The sequence below is a fragment of the Nilaparvata lugens genome, chromosome 11 (genome assembly GCF_014356525.2).
Source record: "Nilaparvata lugens isolate BPH chromosome 11, ASM1435652v1, whole genome shotgun sequence".
Taxonomy (NCBI): domain Eukaryota; kingdom Metazoa; phylum Arthropoda; class Insecta; order Hemiptera; family Delphacidae; genus Nilaparvata; species Nilaparvata lugens.
This window is the reverse complement of record NC_052514.1, coordinates 5,892,425-5,910,891: the sequence shown is the minus strand read 5'-3', so window position 1 is coordinate 5,910,891 and position 18,467 is coordinate 5,892,425. Positions and strand designations below refer to the sequence as shown.

The following is an 18,467-nucleotide window of genomic DNA, read 5'->3' as shown; positions in this document are numbered from 1 at the left end:
GTATGCAGCCAGTTGACGTTAAGAAAGAAGCATGAGAGGCTGTTGCTTTCCAGGCTCAGCAAACAAAGGCAAGAATATAAGGAAAACTTGGTCAGCAAACCTCAAAACAAGTTTCATCCAGGTCCCAGTCAGAGTATTGGGCCTGGTGATAAAGTGAGAATCAGCAAGTATAAAAAGACGTTTGACAAGGGATATCTAGCCAATTGGACTAATGAACTGTTCACAGTAAGATGTGTGCGACCTACAGTGCCTGTAACCTATGAATTGGAGGACTATAGAGGTGAACCATTGAAGGAGGATTCTATTCTGAAGAAATTGTAAAGACAAAAGTGCCCAGTGTTTTGAAATTGAAAAAGTGTGAGGAAAAGGAGGGAATAAACTGTTGGTACATTGGAAAGGATATAGCTCCAGTCACGACTCATTGATTGATAAGAAAGATCTTGTGTAGATGGAACAGGTTGTGCAACAGAAAAACCAGTTTAGAGTTATCGATTTTGACAAAGTGATTAGGGGGTGTGGCTTGGTGGAAATGGATACAAAGAAAAAGCGTCATGGACCATTGTTCCCAATCATATGAGATGTATTATATGTGGACTTCTGGTTGCGGCAAAACCAACCTACTATTCAACATGCTTTTTGATGAGAAAGGAATTCAATTTTCAAACATCTACCTTTTTTCAAAGACTACATTTCAGTCCAAGTATGAGCTGCTCCGTACAATCATGCAAGGACTTGCAGGAAATGGAATAAACTATGTCGAGTGTGATACAAGTGAAGAAATACCCGACCCGCATGAGCTGCCACCCAACTCAATAATTATTTTCGACGATGTGATTTGTGAGCAGTAGGATACCATCAGGAAGTACTTTAGTGCAGGCCGACACAGTGACGTTGATGTGTTTTATCTAGCACAGACCTATAGCCACATTCCAAAACAGCTGATTAGTGACAATGCAAACTTTCTTGTCATGTTTCAACAGGATGAGCTAAACATGAAACACTTGTACCGAGATCATGTCAGCACTGACATGACCTTTGATCAGTTTAAGGATATTTGTAACAAGGTTTGGTCAGTGGGGGGTGCACACTCATTCCTAGTGATTGATCGGACATTGGACAGAAATGGAGGGCGCTACAGGAATGGGCTTGATACGTATTCAGTTGATGCATAGTGTCAGTTGAGCTTCAGTATATGTTGGTACGTTGAGCAAGATGGACGTCTCCAGCAATAGACACCGCAAAAAGACTGTAGAAGAGATTGCACCAACCATCAAAGCAATTGCAAAGTTGCAACGTAACATCAAAAGGAAACATAAGGAACTGACTCTTGGAAGGCAAGTGGCAGAGGAGCAGCATGCAAAACACTTTAAACCACTAACTGAACCACTTGACAATATAGTTGAAGTTCTCAATCAGCATTTGCCAACATCACCACCACCACCACCACCACAGCCAGCAGCAGCAGCAGCAGCACAACCACTACATGAACAATCTCCAGAGCCACGCCCATATCACAGACGTTTTGCAGTTCCTGTAGGTCATCATGCACCACATACACCGCCACCTACACCATGCTGTCCCGACCCCTGAAACAAGCGGTAAGACGTCTGCCAAAATTGGTGAGGAGACTCCTTTGACCTTTGAAGGAATTGGAGAAGCTTCGCAGTTAAGCCCAGCTCCAAGTACCTCGAGTACTGCACGCAAATTGTGGCCATCTGCAAGTGCCAATGATGATGAAACAGATGTGATGGATGTGGATGAGGAGGAGGAGGAGGAGGGTGCTACTGCTCAGGAAGCATTACTAACCAGCAGCCAAAAGAGGATTCGACAAGCAATGACCGAGGTTGGATTGACTGGAACACCAGTGGGGCGTTATCTCCATAGAGCTATGAGTGGTGATAGCAGCTCTGACAAAACATATGGACCAGAAGTTGTTGGTAATGACTACTATTAGGGTAACAACTGTTAACCTTTGGAAGTGATGGAAGAAAGATTGTTCTGACTGACCCTAACAATCCTTCAAACGTGACTAGATTTGATGCAACACGTGGACTTTGTGAACTCATTTTCAAAAAGAAACCCATTACTCCATTGGCTAGTGATGAGGTGGCATACACTCGGATATTATACATTACAAACTTGTATAAGGAAAATCATGATCCGGATGGTAAGAGTGAAAACTCGAATGATACAAAGTATAGAACAGTGATCCATAAACTGCTCAATAATGCTAAACCCAAGTATAGCAAGGTCAGTGGCAGAGGACTTGTGGCGCCATTCAATATGGTGGCAAACAACCGTACCAAGATTGAGTATGTCTACTACAATGATCCCAATGAACTTGTGGACAGACTGAAACTATTGGATCAGTCCAAGGCAGTTGGCAACACTGGACATGAGAATGAAATCAATTCAATTTTAGAAGAGTTTTTTTTTTAGAGCAATTTTAGAAGGATTGCTAATCCTGCATACTAGTTTCACTATATAAGAGACATTGCTTTGCTTATGTATAGCAGTCAAGTCATGGATTCCATAGGAAACATAATGCTCGCTACAGGCTTTGACAATTTGGGAAATCCACGTGCTGACAGGGATGCTGTCAACTTTTCAACATGTAGAGAACTGATTTCAATGTGGCTGCCAAAGACAAGGGACAATACCACATCACAGGTATTTACAAGTCTCAATGATTCAATACTTACTGATATGATGGATCCAATTAAGCCTACTGATGGAGTGAACAATCAATATCTTGAGAAGAGGCTGATTGAGTTTGCTGGAAAAATGTTTTCATTGTATTTAGACATTGTGTTAGATCCGGAAAATGCTAAAACTATGAAGGGATTGTCACCTAATGAAATGAAGAAACGTTTCATAGATCTTATGGGATTACCGGAACCCCCTCCTACAACACCACCCGCACAAACATTGTCCACACCAAAAAAAGTATAAAACCAGCTGCTAAAACCGTTAAGAAACATTAGATGGCTGGATGTAAGAGAGAGAGGAAGTACCGGGGAAGAGGGGTACTGTCATCAATTGCAAAAGTTGCAGGTTCAATAGTTAAAAAGAGTGCTGGAAAATTGGTGAACAAGGCAATTGACATTCTACCTGTGAACTTCACATCCCTGGTTACCAGTACTGGGGACCTGGTACAAAGCTAGAGAAGCCGTTGGCACGAGGCGATCCTGGTAAATAGTCTTGATCGAGCCTGTAAGGAGCACGACATTGCTTACTCGAGGAGCAGTGATACATCGAGCAGAGCAGTAGCAGACAACATTTTGGCAGATCAAGCTTGGAGTGTGGTAAAATCTGCAGACGCGGGAGCACTTGAGAAGGCTGCAGCACTAGCAGTGACCAGCATCATGAAGGCTAAAGCAAAGTTTGGTGGAGGAGTACACCGCAGACGTAAGACAACAAAGACTCGTGGTCAAAAACGAGTAAAGAGATGTTCTGTTAAAAAAGGTAAAGTACTCTACCTGAGACAACAGCGCAGGACACAGGGAAATGGGGCACATCGCCGTCAATGTGGCGGCAAGAGAAGACGCTAGTTGCCCTACCTGATCGAGCCCTTACCGATGCTGATCTCTACAAGTATGCATGTCGACTGAAGCTAAAGCACTTTCGAGGAGTGTTTATGCGGATTCTCTACATTGATGATGGACCCTGGAGGAGAGGATGCGGCATTATCAACCTGGACACCAGCACTGGAGCTGGCACACATTGGGGTGCTATGTGAAGAAGGATGATGGTCTCACTACTTTGATGGATTTGGCAACCTGAGACCACCACAGGAGTTTATCAACTATATGCACAAAGGACTGGAGCCAGCATCGAGGATTGAGTACAACTATGATCAAAAGCAGGAAGATCTTTACTCACACATCTGTGGGCATTTGTGTTTACAATTTTTGATTGATGAAAATGTAAATGAAGTTCACGATCTCTGATACATTATTTCCATCCCTGTACTTACTATAAATAACAAGTGTAGGCTGATTGCTAATCATTGTGCAACTGTATGTTGAGCAGGCAAAACAAATGATGCTGTGTTTTGAGGTAGGACATCAATACTAAGAGGACTTCTATCCACCACTTGATGTGAGCAGTGTGAATGGGAAATTGGTCTGATTAGCTTTACAAGTTGCAACTCAATACCTAATATTGAGGAAGGTTTCAATAATGTACTACATTTTTTGCAAGTAATAGAATTTCTGAGAAGGGTGTTACTAGTGCAGAGATAACACATGATGAGCTACGGAGTATGGCTAAAGCAAGATTTGAAGAGTATTGGAGCGAGGTGCTTAAACATCAGAAGCATAAACCTGGCAAGTCTGATGATGATGATAAGGATGGTACAGTATTGCCTAAAAGGACTAAAAGGAAAATGCCAGCTACTACTGTTGACAAGGAGGATTTGTTCTGCATCAGGTATCATTACCAACAGGTAGCTTTGAATTTTCTACAATTACTGACTTGCTTGCACAAAGGCTGTCGGAAAATGATGTTGATTTCCAGGTGACTGTAGATCCATCAACCTTAAAGTGTATAGTTTTGAGCAGTGCTAGCTGGATTTACGACCACAAGATTCAATAGGGAAACTGTTGGGTTTCACAATACCCAGTTCATAGAGCCCACACATCTACTAGAAGTGATAATACTGTACAAATCAGTCAGCCTAATGTGATACGCATCACCTGCAACATTGTGACTGGATCTTACTCTAATGGAATTACAGATCACGTGATCCATGAGTTTTACCCAAACGTTGATCCAGGGTATAAAATGGTGGTGACTGTGCAGAAAGTAATCTATTGACCTATAGACATCAAGCAGATTGGTAGCATTACACTGCAAGTAGTCGACGAGTACGGTCGTCTTATAAATAATAGAGGCGAGGAAATAAATATTGCTTTACATTTGAGACAACGCAAGTGAAATGGTATTGTTATTTGAAAAGTGGAATCAAGGATTGGATATGGAGGCTGCAGTCCATCCTCTCCTTCTTCTTCTCTCCATCATCATCATCATCCTCCTTCGCCTATAAAAGAAGATAAAAGGAAAGAAAGATTCATTCAGCATTCAACCTTGACAAGGTTAACATCTAGGAGCATCAAGTATTTGCAAGAACGAGGCTGTCAGATACGAGTAGAATAGGAAGATGGGAGTTTTGGATGTGACACAGAATGGACCGTCATCGGACAACAGTATCATTGGGTTTGAGTACCATTCTCATGCACCCTATACTGTAAGCTATAATGCCAATGACGAGATACAGATTCCAATTTAACAGCAAGATGTTTACACACTGCCATCGGAGAGCTATCTACATTTGGAGTATACTGTGACTGGAGCTGCCAACGCTGCTGTGACCGGAACTCCATGTGTCTCTGGATTCTTCAGCAATGTGTTTTCAGAGATATGCTATGAAATCAATGGTGTGGAGGTGGATAGTATACGCAATCCTGGAGTTACCAGCTTAATGGAGAATGCTGTTACATTTGAACGTGATGAGTGGACCAAGATGGAAGGAGCTGGCTACAAGTTTAGTTCAACCACTGGATTCGCCGATTTTGCCGCCAATGGAGCTAACACTTCAATCATGGATGTGCCTTTGAGATATCTGCTGGGCTTTGCCGAAGACTATAGACAGATTTTACTCAATGTGAAACAAGAGCTGGTGTTGAGGGTCAGCCCCAACTTTCACAACTGTGTGAATGTTGCTGCTACCAATGTAGCAATCACAAAGCTTTTGTGGAGAATGCCTTATGTGGAAGTGGCAGATGATGTGAAACTGCATCTGCTACAGATTGTACAGAACGACACACCCATCAGTATACCATTTAGACATTGGGAGTTGTATACCTATCCAACGTTACCGCAGACAAGAAAGCATACATGGACTGTCAAGTCGACATCACAGCTTGAAAAGCCACGATACATTGTGGTTGGGCTACAGACTGCAAGACGAGGTGTGGCAGCAGCCAACAGTTCTCGCTTTGACAAGTGTAATATGAAGGATGTTCGAGTGTTTTTAAACAACAGATACTACCCATATGAGAGCATTGATGGTGATGATAATCGCATCTACAACATGTATGCAGCTTTCAATGGAGTCAACAACCATGGTAATGCTCGTGCAAGCAACCCTCTGTTTGAAAAGAATGCCATTGGTGATGGAAAAATAATGCTGTTTGCTTTTGATTGCTCCCGCCAAAATGAGTCACTCAAAACTGGAAGTATCGATGTGAGGATTGAGTTTGGAGCATCTGAAAACATTCCAGGTAATACAACTGCCTACTGTATGATGATTCATGAGATGACTAAAGAGTATCGGCCAATGTCAGGCCTTGTACTATCAGTATAAAAAGATATATAGTCAGTGCACAGCGATAACTTGCTCAGTTGAGCTTGAGACAATGAATGAGCCAGTCATGACAGGATACAGAGGACTCTTTATGGAGGAGGGGGAGCTGTCTTCGCATGAGGAGGAGGAGGATGTGGTGGGTTGTGTTATTGGTGGGCGACCGCTGATGAAAGATGCCTCTACAAGTACAACTGGAATCAATGATGACGACTCCTACATTACAGCAGAAAGTAGTGTAGATGACTGGACATCGAGTAGAGCGGAAAACATTTTTGGGCCACTACCACTATACCTGATGAACTTCCAAGGTTTTGAAGGTTTGGACAACAAGTTTATTGTGAAGGAGATGGCTATCCTGGAGCAGGATGATGAGCATCATGTGACTACTCATCACTATTTCTTCAAGCCTCCCTACTCCGAGTCTCTGCTCAAGACTAGCAGGCAAATCATCGCCAACAACTGTATACATCAAGCTAAACATGGACTCAGGTGGTCAGACTGTGGGACAGAACATCTTCCTTATTCAGCTTTGATGGAAATTGTGCATGGAACAGTTGGAAGGTGGTTGGATCAGAACCAGCAGCGTCCAATTAAAATCTTTGTCCATGGATATAAGCAGATTACTCTACTGGATACAATTCTACAACTGAACAATGTGGAGTACCTGGACCTATCAGTGCCATATTCCTTTCCTGCTATGCCTGATTTGGAGTTGCAGATCAAGAAGATTGATGGCATATACTGCCCAGAACATCATCTACTCAACGTTATCGACATGGTGCGGAACAAGCTATCATCTCCAACGTTTGGAGATTGGTCAACCAACAACGTCAGCAACATTGATGGATTGTCAAATACACAACTATTTTGCACATTGAAAATTGTTATTGCTCTACATGGATGGATTAATAAAACTTTGTTAGAAGATAGAACCTTTTGTCGCAATTTTTTCAATGCTGTTAATACTCATTTGCATTATCAATAAAAAGAGATATTGTAATCAACTCTATGCTCTATCATTTATCCTCCTCCTCACTCCTCTTTGAGTAAAGTGCACACTATGTGTTCACATAGAGCTATTGTATTACGTCATACAGACCTATTGAAACAGGAAATGGGTTACCCCCACCACTCAGCAAGCAGAGTATAAAAGATGATGCTGACAACAAAATGCACTCAGTCTTACAATGTTGTCAGACAGTGAACGTGAACTTTATCTGTTTAATGCAGTGAGTGAGCTTGAAGCTGAACTGAATTATCATGGTATAATGACATTGAGTGACTTTTTCAAGGAGAGTGGACATTTAGAGTTTCGTACAGATCGTGAATCTCATAGTTGTGCATGCATACGACTCAGGCAGAAGCAGCAGGCTGTTGTTGATACAGTCAAGGATAGAAACGTTTCCTTTGTATGTGATGATATTCACAACCCATTGAGAAATACTCATGTGACCTCCACTGATGTGAAATGTTTCCTGCTGAAAGTTTTCATGCAAACTATGAAGAGTATCAAGGATAATATCAACAAGAGGGCAATGCGTCATTGCCCACCAGGACTTGCAATGAAATTCACTGTCATGTTCGATGATACTTGCATACTGCTAAAATCTTTCTGCAAGTTGGATAAGGGTAGAATGGCTGCTATTGTCAATCTTGAGAAGGTACCCAACTGGAGGGATAAGGATGTGAAGATTGTGTTGAGTGTTCTCAATCAGGACAAATACTACAAGTGTGATTTTATATGCGGACAACAATCTAAATGTCTACTGGGACTGGGTCGAAAGGAGATCAAATTTGCAGGATTTACAAAAATTGAGAGCACAGGACATGTGAAACGATTCAGGCTGGAGGATGGAACATCTGGTGATTCAGCTTTTGAGATTAGCATCTACAAGGCTGTACGCATACCTATGCCACTGCCATCTACTGGGGGATATGATGAAGTTGATGGACCATGCATTGTTCGTGAAAGGAATAAGCCATCAGTTGAGCGTTATGTCACCAACAATGATTATAGCTGAGGAGAAAGACTTCTTCAGCTGTATATTCTATTCAATACTGAAGATTAATTATATGTTTGCCAATAAATACTATGTGTAATGAGCCATTTGTTATTATTGATTATCCTACTTCCTCATATAGATAAGAAATTAGGTTGTTATGCTTTCAATGAAAATATCTATTGACATGTTGCAATAGGTTGACCAAGATGTAAAATATCAAAAGATATCCATTATGGTGTAATGGTATACAACCCTGTATACTTACCTTATCAATTGGGACCCTACATCAATCTCTACCCCTGAAGGTTTGAACCCAGGACCTACAGCATGGAAAGCGGCGCCTCTAACCACTACACCATAATGGATATCTATTAACTAGCTTCAACTATATGCTATTTCAGTATTGACATAGAGGAAACATCTATATTGATGTGCAAGATTCTGACCTTCTATTATTATTATCCATGGGATGAGGTGTTGAACATTGAATCAATGAAACTCTCAATCAATGGTTAACACATAAAATGAGGTTTATTTCATACATGAGAGTTAGTTTTAGACAGTGGATCAGCCAATGAGGGTTTATTTCTTTATTATCATATTACAAATGGTAATACATTCGATATTAACTGATTGGTATGATGAGGGCTACTGCCAAATTGAAACCGTCTTGGCCTCAGCTGGTGGGATGATTGGTGGCGGTGGTGGGTTGACTGGCAGCAATATTGGGGCGACTGGTGGCGATGGTGGGGCGACTGGTGGCGATAGTGGGACGACTGGTGATGATAGTGGGACAACTGGCGGCGATAGTGGGATGACTGGTGGCGATGGTGGGATGACTGGTGGCGATAGTGGGACGACTGGTGGCAATAGTGAGTGGCTCAACACTCCACCTTGCACTCATGACAAAAATGCAATCACCGTAAGGACATGGTGATTCAGGGTCTGCTGGCGCCATTGCTGATTGAAGTACTGGATGTAGATGTTGTTGACAGCCCATGTTGACAGTAGGATGAGCACACCTCGACTGACTTTGTAATAACTGCTTCAAGGAAATCCAGCGATGTGAATGATGGGTGGAGACAGTTGCGCAGATCATATGCGCAGTGGATTTTGTGACACAGTTCCTTCCCCACTTTATGCTCTCCTGCGATTTTTAAGTACCAGTTGCTGACATAATTGTACATTGTTGCAAGGTCGTGGTTGAACTTGCTGGATGACATCAGACATTGCCTGATGTGAAAAATGTTGTATGTATCCAGTCCATGCTCCCTGGATGCTAGAAAGTCTTCACTCCTATACTTTGGATCCAGTGAATAGGCTCCAAGAGCCAGCATGAGGCAGAGCACAACTTGAATGTTGGCAGCATGCATGGTTGGCAGAGTGATGAGAACTGGAACAATGCAAAACAATATTGTATTAGTGTGGTATGCAGTATTCAACTCTATATATATATCACTATCAACGGATGTGGGGGATGAAGGTGGTGAATCAGTATCTAGGATCGTGGGTCGGGGGATGGAGGTTCATAGGTGTTTATGTCCTAGGGATGATGATCCGGAGCTGTATGGGAGAATGTGAATGGGGGTCTAGGATCTACTTTGTAATTATACGTTTTTTTAGGTTAGGATGGATTACAACCACCAACTCGAAGAACCTAATTCGTAATTGAACTCGTAACTTGTATGTATTTGGATTCTAATTCATAATTACACTAGTCATTTTTGACTATGTCATTTACTCTATGTATTGGAACCTAATTCATAATTAAACTTGTTATTTTCGAATTTGAGTCATTTTAGAATTTAATTGTCAGTCTCAAACCATCTACTTCAAAAATTCTACTCTTTTGAACTTAATTGTTAAATCATGAATATAATATCAATATATATAGAACTATAAAAGGCACTGGTACTTACTCTTGATGTTGATAAAGATGAAAGTGATCCAAAACCAATATACTAAAATCACACACACACATGTACTGGTGGTACACACACGTACTGACTGCACGACTGCCCAAGACACAATGTCCCACTCCTTGTAGAACAACTCCTTTTATACCCCAGTTCAGGATCTGGAGGGAATTTTTTTCCCCTTTTTTCCCATTTATTTCCGATTTCATGTGTTTTTAATTTTTTTTTTTCTATTTTTTTTTTTTAATTTTTTTTTTATTTTTTTTTTAATTTTTTTTTTTTATCATTTTTTCTATATATATATTTTTTTTATGATTTTTTTTTTGTGCGACCTTGAGGTTGGGGTGGTTGACCTGGATGACCTTGAGGTTAGGGTGGTTGACCTGGATGACCTTGAGGTAAAGGGGGAGTCTGGGACACTTGAGTCCCAGACTCCCCCTTTTATATCTACTTATATAGTTCTTTCATGTCAGTATCATTTTGCTCCTAAACAATCTGCTAGCAAGACTATGGTTGGTATTATTATCATATCATCTATATATATAAAAGCGAAATGGCACTCACTCACTGACTGACTTACTCACTCACTCACTCACTCGCATAACTAAAAATCTACCGGACCAAAAACGTTCAAAATTGGTAGGTATGTTCAGTTGACTTTGTTAGGTTGGCACCAAGTTGAAGATTTAAATGCATTTATCGCGGAAAAATTGATTGGGCACTGCTACTTCAATCTTGGGAATATTATATTACTAGCAGTCAGGCTCGCTTCGCTCGCCATATCCGTTTAGCCAGACGGATCCTCGACTGGATCGTCCTAACATGTATTGTTGTATGTGAACCAATTACCAAAAGAGTTAAAAGATCACAGAGCTCTGTTGTTTGCTGATGACACATCGCTTATCTTCAACAATTATTTATTAGATAGTCTAGCAATAAATGCTTTTACTGGAGTACAGTCAATTGTCCAATTCTTGAAGCAAAGGCAATTAACAATAAATAGTAAGAAATGTCAATTCCTACAATTCAAAAGTAAATATAATTCAGTAGAGGATAGAGAAATAAATGTGTTTGTAGAGGAAAATGAATTAGACCAAGAAGAGAAAGTAGCGTTCTTGGGAATTTTATTGGACAGGAAATTAACATGGCATCCTTACATTGAGAGGATTCAAATTCAAATTCAAATTCAAATTATTTATTCAAAAAAACAAAACAAGTATTACAATCACTTCAATAATCGCCCATATGGACCTCTAGGGTCTGTATTTGGGTCGATGTTACAGTAGGTAGCCAATCATAAAGTAATACAATAATATAAACGTTACTATAGCAAAAATAAAAAAGAAGAGAATACATCGAATCTTACCTAATAAAAAACAGCTTGTTATAAATCAGTAGTTGAATTTATTGATTATAATAATAATGATAATAATAACTCAGTACCAATGATTATAAGAACCATCCACATATTATATAATTTTATCTTTAAACAAAATTAGTAAATTAAAATTCAATAACTCACACACACACACACACACCACACACACACACACACACACACACACAACACACACACACACACACAACACACACACACACACACACACACCACACACACACACACACACACCACACACACACACACCACACACACACACACACACAACACACACACACACACGCGTACACACACGCGCGCGCGAGGATGAGGATAACAGAAGAGAAGGAGAACTACAGGAGTCACTACGATAGCTGCTAAAGGAGTCACTAAGGTTTAAGAATTTTTTTTTTTTAAGGAAACTATAATTATTATAATCTATGTGCAGGTCCAACTGGACAGCCTCATGCATAACGGAACCCAGCGACAGATGATGCAACTGAGAAAGTTTATGATTATGAACTAAGCCTTGATAGAATGTGTGGGTTTTTTTTTTTTTTTTTTTTTTTTTTTTTTTTTTTTTTTTTTTTTTTTTTTTTTTTTTTTTTTTTTTTTTTTTTTTTTTTTTTTTTTTTTTTTTTTTTTTAAGGAAACTATAATTATTATAATCTATGTGCAGGTCCAACTGGACAGCCTCATGCATAACGGAACCCAGCGACAGATGATGCAACTGAGAAAGTTTATGATTATGAACTAAGCCTTGATAGAATGTGTGGGTTTTTTTTTTTTTTTAAGGAAACTATAATTATTATAATCTATGTGCAGGTCCAACTGGACAGCCTCATGCATAACGGAACCCAGCGACAGATGATGCAACTGAGAAAGTTTATGATTATGAACTAAGCCTTGATAGAATGTGTGGGTTTTTTTTTTTTTTTAAGGAAACTATAATTATTATAATCTATGTGCAGGTCCAACTGGACAGCCTCATGCATAACGGAACCCAGCGACAGATGATGCAACTGAGAAAGTTTATGATTATGAACTAAGCCTTGATAGAATGTGTGGGTTTTTTTTTTTTTTTAAGGAAACTATAATTATTATAATCTATGTGCAGGTCCAACTGGACAGCCTCATGCATAACGGAACCCAGCGACAGATGATGCAACTGAGAAAGTTTATGATTATGAACTAAGCCTTGATAGAATGTGTGGGTTTTTTTTTTTTTTTAAGGAAACTATAATTATTATAATCTATGTGCAGGTCCAACTGGACAGCCTCATGCATAACGGAACCCAGCGACAGATGATGCAACTGAGAAAGTTTATGATTATGAACTAAGCCTTGATAGAATGTGTGGGTTTTTTTTTTTTTTTTTTTTTTTTTTTTTAAGGAAACTATAATTATTATAATCTATGTGCAGGTCCAACTGGACAGCCTCATGCATAACGGAACCCAGCGACAGATGATGCAACTGAGAAAGTTTATGATTATGAACTAAGCCTTGATAGAATGTGTGGGTTTTTTTTTTTTTTTAAGGAAACTATAATTATTATAATCTATGTGCAGGTCCAACTGGACAGCCTCATGCATAACGGAACCCAGCGACAGATGATGCAACTGATATGGAGCTTTCTAATATCAAATACTTTAAGAGAATCATAAACAAGATCAGATGGGTACCTCCTCTCCAGGCCCAACCCAGCTTTTATAATAGCTCTCTGTGTGACTGATAGGCTTTTTAAATGTGTCTCACATACCCCTCCCCAGGCATTTATACCGTAGAGCAGGACTGATTGGACAAATGCGAAATAAACAATTCGTAGTTCTTTGGTGTTGAGGACTCCTTGTAAACGTGAGAATACATATATCATGCTCCTCAACTTCCGTCTAAGGTAGTTCACGTGAGGAAGCCAGCTAAGCTTACTGTCTACAATAATCCCCAAATACTTATACTCTGAGACTGCTTCAATTGTCTGACAACTACATTCCATGTTGGACACATCTCGACAGCAATTGTGCAGTCTAAGCTTCAGATTAGTGGGAGGTGCTCTATTCTTTTGCAGGTAAACTGGCATTACTTTAGTTTTAGAGATGTTCATGCTTAGAATATTTCCATCGAACCAATCCTTCAGCTGCAGCACACCTCTGGATGCTGTTTTGAAAACTTCCTGCCAACTTTCACCCTCAAAGTAGACAGCTGTATCGTCCGCAAAGAGCAGCATCTTTCCTACTACATTGGAGTTAATAATGTTGTTGATGTAGATTAAGAATAGCACAGGTCCCAATGTGCTGCCCTGAACAACCCCATAATCAATGGGTTTCTGGTCACTACTAATATTTTCTAAATGTACTACTTGTCTGCGATTAGATAAATAGCTTCCAATCCAATTGTTTTCAGTACCGGCTACACCTATCTGTAATAACTTTTGCATTAGGATTCCTCTATCTATGGAGTCAAAAGCTTTAGCTAGATCAACAAACAACAGGAGAATACGTTTATTACTATTAATGCCATTCCTTAACAGTTCACTCAAGCGATAGAAACAGTTGGCCGAATTCCGGTCGTCTCTAAATCCAAACTGGCAATCCGAAAGCAATTTGTTTGACTTTATATACTGTACTAATTGGTTCTTGTAGCACTTTTCAATAATTTTTGAGATGACGCTCAGTAGGGAAATAGGACGGTAATTATTCATATCACTTTTATCACCTGACTTATAGATAGGGATCACATTAGCGAGTTTGAGAATTTCAGGAAAGACACCAGATTTAAAGCTACAATTAACAATATGACAAAGGGGTGTGAGAAACCAGTCAGCATTTTCTTTTATCAAGGTCGGGAAAAGCCCATCAAAGCCAGGGGCAGAGCCGCCACGCATGCTTGAGATACATTGCCTGATGTCCTGTTCTGTCACTGGTTGGAGTAAGAAAGTAGTTCCACAGATATCATTAGGTTGAACATAGGTGCTAGTAACATTTGCTTCCTGCTTTATTTTATTAGCTAGGCTTGTTCCAACATTAGCAAAGAATTCATTGAATTCATCCGCCACATCCTTTACGGAGCGAGGATTCCCATTGTTGATTCCTATATCGGATTTTATGAAGTTTTTAATTGGGAATTGGGGTTTCGTACAACTTGCACCTGAGATTTCGTTGACTGCATTCCAGAAGGTTTTAGACTTATTAGTAGAATTTATTATTTTATTTTTGAAGTAGAATTTTTTAGTTAATTTCAATAGCCTGCTAAGTGTGCGTCGATAATCATCATAGTAGCGTCTCAAGTTTAAGTTTAGTGGTTGTTTTTTCAATATTTTGCTTAATTTGTTTCTATGAGCAATAGATTTAATAAGAGAATTAGTAATCCAAGGCTGCAGCTTCTTACATATCTTTCTTTTATGGACAGTGACTGAAGAGTTTTCTTGTAAAAGTTTTGTAGTTTCAATGAATCTTTCCGTGCATACATTAACATTACTTGATGATGTTACATGCCCCCAGGACTGTTCTGATAATATTTTAGAAAATTTTATTCTGTCAATTTTTTTGTGAAAAGTATTTTGTGTATCATCACTATTTGTTTTGTTATTTTGCCCAATTTTAATACCTATGGCATAGTGATCTGTGATGTCACATCTTAGGAGAGCCGGGAAAAGAGATTTAGTATCAGGATGACGCACGAATATGTGGTCAATGCAAGAGGAGGAAGAGTGTGTCACTCTTGTAGGAATGTCCACACAACAAACGAATCCAGCTTCATAAAGAGTATCGAGATACACACAACTCAAACTATTTGCATTATCTCTAAGAATGTCACAATTGATATCACCTACAACAATTTGAGTAACATCATTTTTGGCTCTCATATATCTATTCTCCAATCCACTAATAAAGTCAGCCAAGTCTGTTCCATGGCAACGGTAAATAGAAAGCAAATCATAATAATAGCCGTTAAGGTAGCATTCCAAATTCAAACAGCGTAACCCCCCAATTACTACTTCATTGCAAGTAGCAGTAATTCTAGAGTTTATGTAAATTAGGATTCCGTCATTTTTATTGAACTTAGTTTGTGTTCGGTAAACATCATATCCCTCCATCACTATAATACTATCACTTCCATCTAGCCATGACTCCGTGAGCACAATAACATCAAATTTGTAATCAAGACCCTCTAAAAGTATCATCAATTCATCAACATTCTTCCTATAGCTTCTTATGTTTAAATGGAAAATACTCAACCCACTCGACTCATTCATTCTGAAATAATTACCAAACATACAACTCACATCAAACGCTCTACAACATACACGCCTATAATCATCTAGATCATTCAGAACATCCATACTCTCCAATTATTCCATGAGCGTCATAAGGCTCCTGAATGATTCGTAACAATTTGGTTACAACTTTGAACAGAGTTCAAATATTATTATAAAGTTAACTTAGCCTATATTATAATCAAGTAAATTGTGTAGAAAACAAGGAAAATATACACTCAGACAATAGGGAATATTTGTATAAAATATATTAAGTGGAATAATCATGGTACCCTCTATCATGGAAAGAAAGTAAAAAACGTCTTTACCATTAGTGATGCACTATGTATTCTACAAATTTCAATTCAATCGGTTCATATTCTAATGAGATGTGGTTTACTCAATACATAAGGGTGATGAAAGGTTGAAACTGTCAATAATAAAAGTCTAAAGTTAAACGGTTCACCTTCCTTTCCACGTAATAAGATAGGAGGAATAAGTTTTCAAGATAAGAGATGAGTGAATAATAAGATAAAGAATCTATAATAACAAGAGTCTATGTTTCACTCAATTCGAGCCCGAAATGCAACAACTATGACCTAATCATTTTATCGTTATCCTATCTGGTTATCAGTATTATTCAATGAGTAAGTATGGTATGTTAGCTTGAACTTTAACAACGAGATTAGACATTGATTTGTGCATCTCATCGTTACAGAAGGATCATTTATAATAGTTAAGTTGTGTTTAATTTGTGAAAATTAAATAAATTCGTTGAGGACCTACATGAGCTAAATCCTATATGAATACACAAAACAGTAGCAAATGGTTGAACATGATAAAAAAATAGCTCTTGGAAATGCAATTCATATAAAAAAAGAGTTCAAAAGAGAAATAATAATAGTTCCGTATCGCTTTTGTAGTACCTATCGAATTCCACGGTAGAGATAAGAAATAAACTAAATTTTAATATCATAATGGTAATTTGATAATAATTGTAACCACACGCGGGTAATTAAATAAAAATAAAAAGTTATTATCTACCGATATTAGAGACGTATTATCCATATTTTTATACAATCCTTTTCCCACACTATGATTGTTCTATTAATAATTGTTGACTTGGGATTGGATCCTTCAAGAGAACAGTTATCACCCGCCCCTGTGCATTCCTATAAAATATGTTGCCGTCACTGGTCCAAACGTTCCTCTTTCCGTGGACACGTGACACTTCCTTATAAACTTCGGCACGCCGTTTAGTCAAGTGTTCCCGTACCACTATTCCTGATCCCTTCAAGAGGCGTTTATTGTTAAAAACTGCCCGACGGTCACGGTAACTAACGAACTTAACTACGATTGATCTTGGTGTTTTTAATTGATTATCACCTTCATTTTTACCCAAACGATGTGACCTATCAATACAAGCATCATGCATATTCAAGTTCAGAATGTTTTTAAAAACCTCCAACACCTTATCGTCCGTATTTTCATCGGGGGTTTCGGGTACACCGTTGACAATGATATTATTCCGCCTAAGGTATTGTTGAATTTCATCAGTTTCATTCGAACAAAACGATTTATATGACTCAAGCTTAGTCTCTAGTGAAGAAATTCGGCATTTCAGTTCTTTTACTTCATTCTGTAGTGGCACTAGGGTGGTTTCGAGAGCATCATTGACTATAGCTGACACTCGTTTCGAGATAGTCTCCATGAGATTGTCAATGAAGTCTTTATTATTCATGATCAATGAGACAGCAGCAGCGATAGCAGTAGGAGTCACGTGGTCGACAGCGGCCGGTTCAGTTGTAGGCGAAGCAGAGCTGGCCTCAGACGACAGAAGATCAGCTGTTTTCTGGACGTCATCGCCCTTATCTTTCGGCTTGCCGGAGCTCGATCGCAATACCTTTGGCTCCACTTTGTTAATCGACGCCATTTGAACCAATTAACTTTTAAATACAACACTGTAACACAACTCACAGTAAAACTGATTGCGCAATTTGAAAGACGGTACACTAATACACTTGTACACGTAATTAGAACTTGAAATTCAAAGAAATAACCAGTTGAAAAGAGAGTAGAAGTAGGAGCCCGAAATGACGTGCTTTCAGCTTGCCATGCGATTGTCCACTGAATATGTAATAAGCCAGGATATGTAATAACATGACTTGTCTTATACTCCATGACTGGAGTCTTTAGGACGTAATCTAAAAAAAAAAAAAAAAAACATATCGACGTTCCTGTGTTATTTATTCCCAGGATTCTCTCAACTGATAAAGAAACATGATCTTGAACTTATGAAAAACTTTGAAGCGAAAACAACAAGATTCAAGAAAATACATTGCAATATCACGGTTAATGAGTTCTGAAACTTTATAAACGATGTCATTAGAAATAATGTCACTGCGGTACAAAACAAAGTACCTACTTATCCTGTCATTACTTCAACATGTTCTTGGGACAGGTGGAGCAAGCTTGACTGATTTTATGTGGTTTCAACTTGAAAATAATGTAAACAACGAAGAACTTTGCTTCAAGTTTTGAACTTTTGTC

The 18,467-nt window shown here is 38.9% G+C and overlaps 1 protein-coding gene across 1 annotated transcript; it reads left to right on the top strand.

Moving 5' to 3' along the window:
- The first annotated feature begins 4,264 nt into the window (after window positions 1-4,264).
- LOC111049847 lies at window positions 4,265-6,367 on the top strand. Its single transcript, XM_039438184.1, has 2 exons — window positions 4,265-4,447; window positions 5,294-6,367. Exons 1-2 carry the CDS (start codon window positions 4,265-4,267, stop codon window positions 6,365-6,367), a joined length of 1,257 nt encoding a protein of 418 aa, XP_039294118.1.
- Window positions 6,368-18,467: the final 12,100 nt, after the last annotated feature.

Bases quoted from the DNA above. Each gene is read 5' to 3' on its own strand.
- LOC111049847 (XM_039438184.1), top strand. From the start codon at position 4,265: ATGGCTAAAGCAAGATTTGAAGAGTATTGGAGCGAGGTGCTTAAACAT. The intron at 4,448-5,293 runs GTAGCTTTGAAT...CCAATTTAACAG, and splicing joins TCAGGTATCATTACCAACAG to CAAGATGTTTACACACTGCC.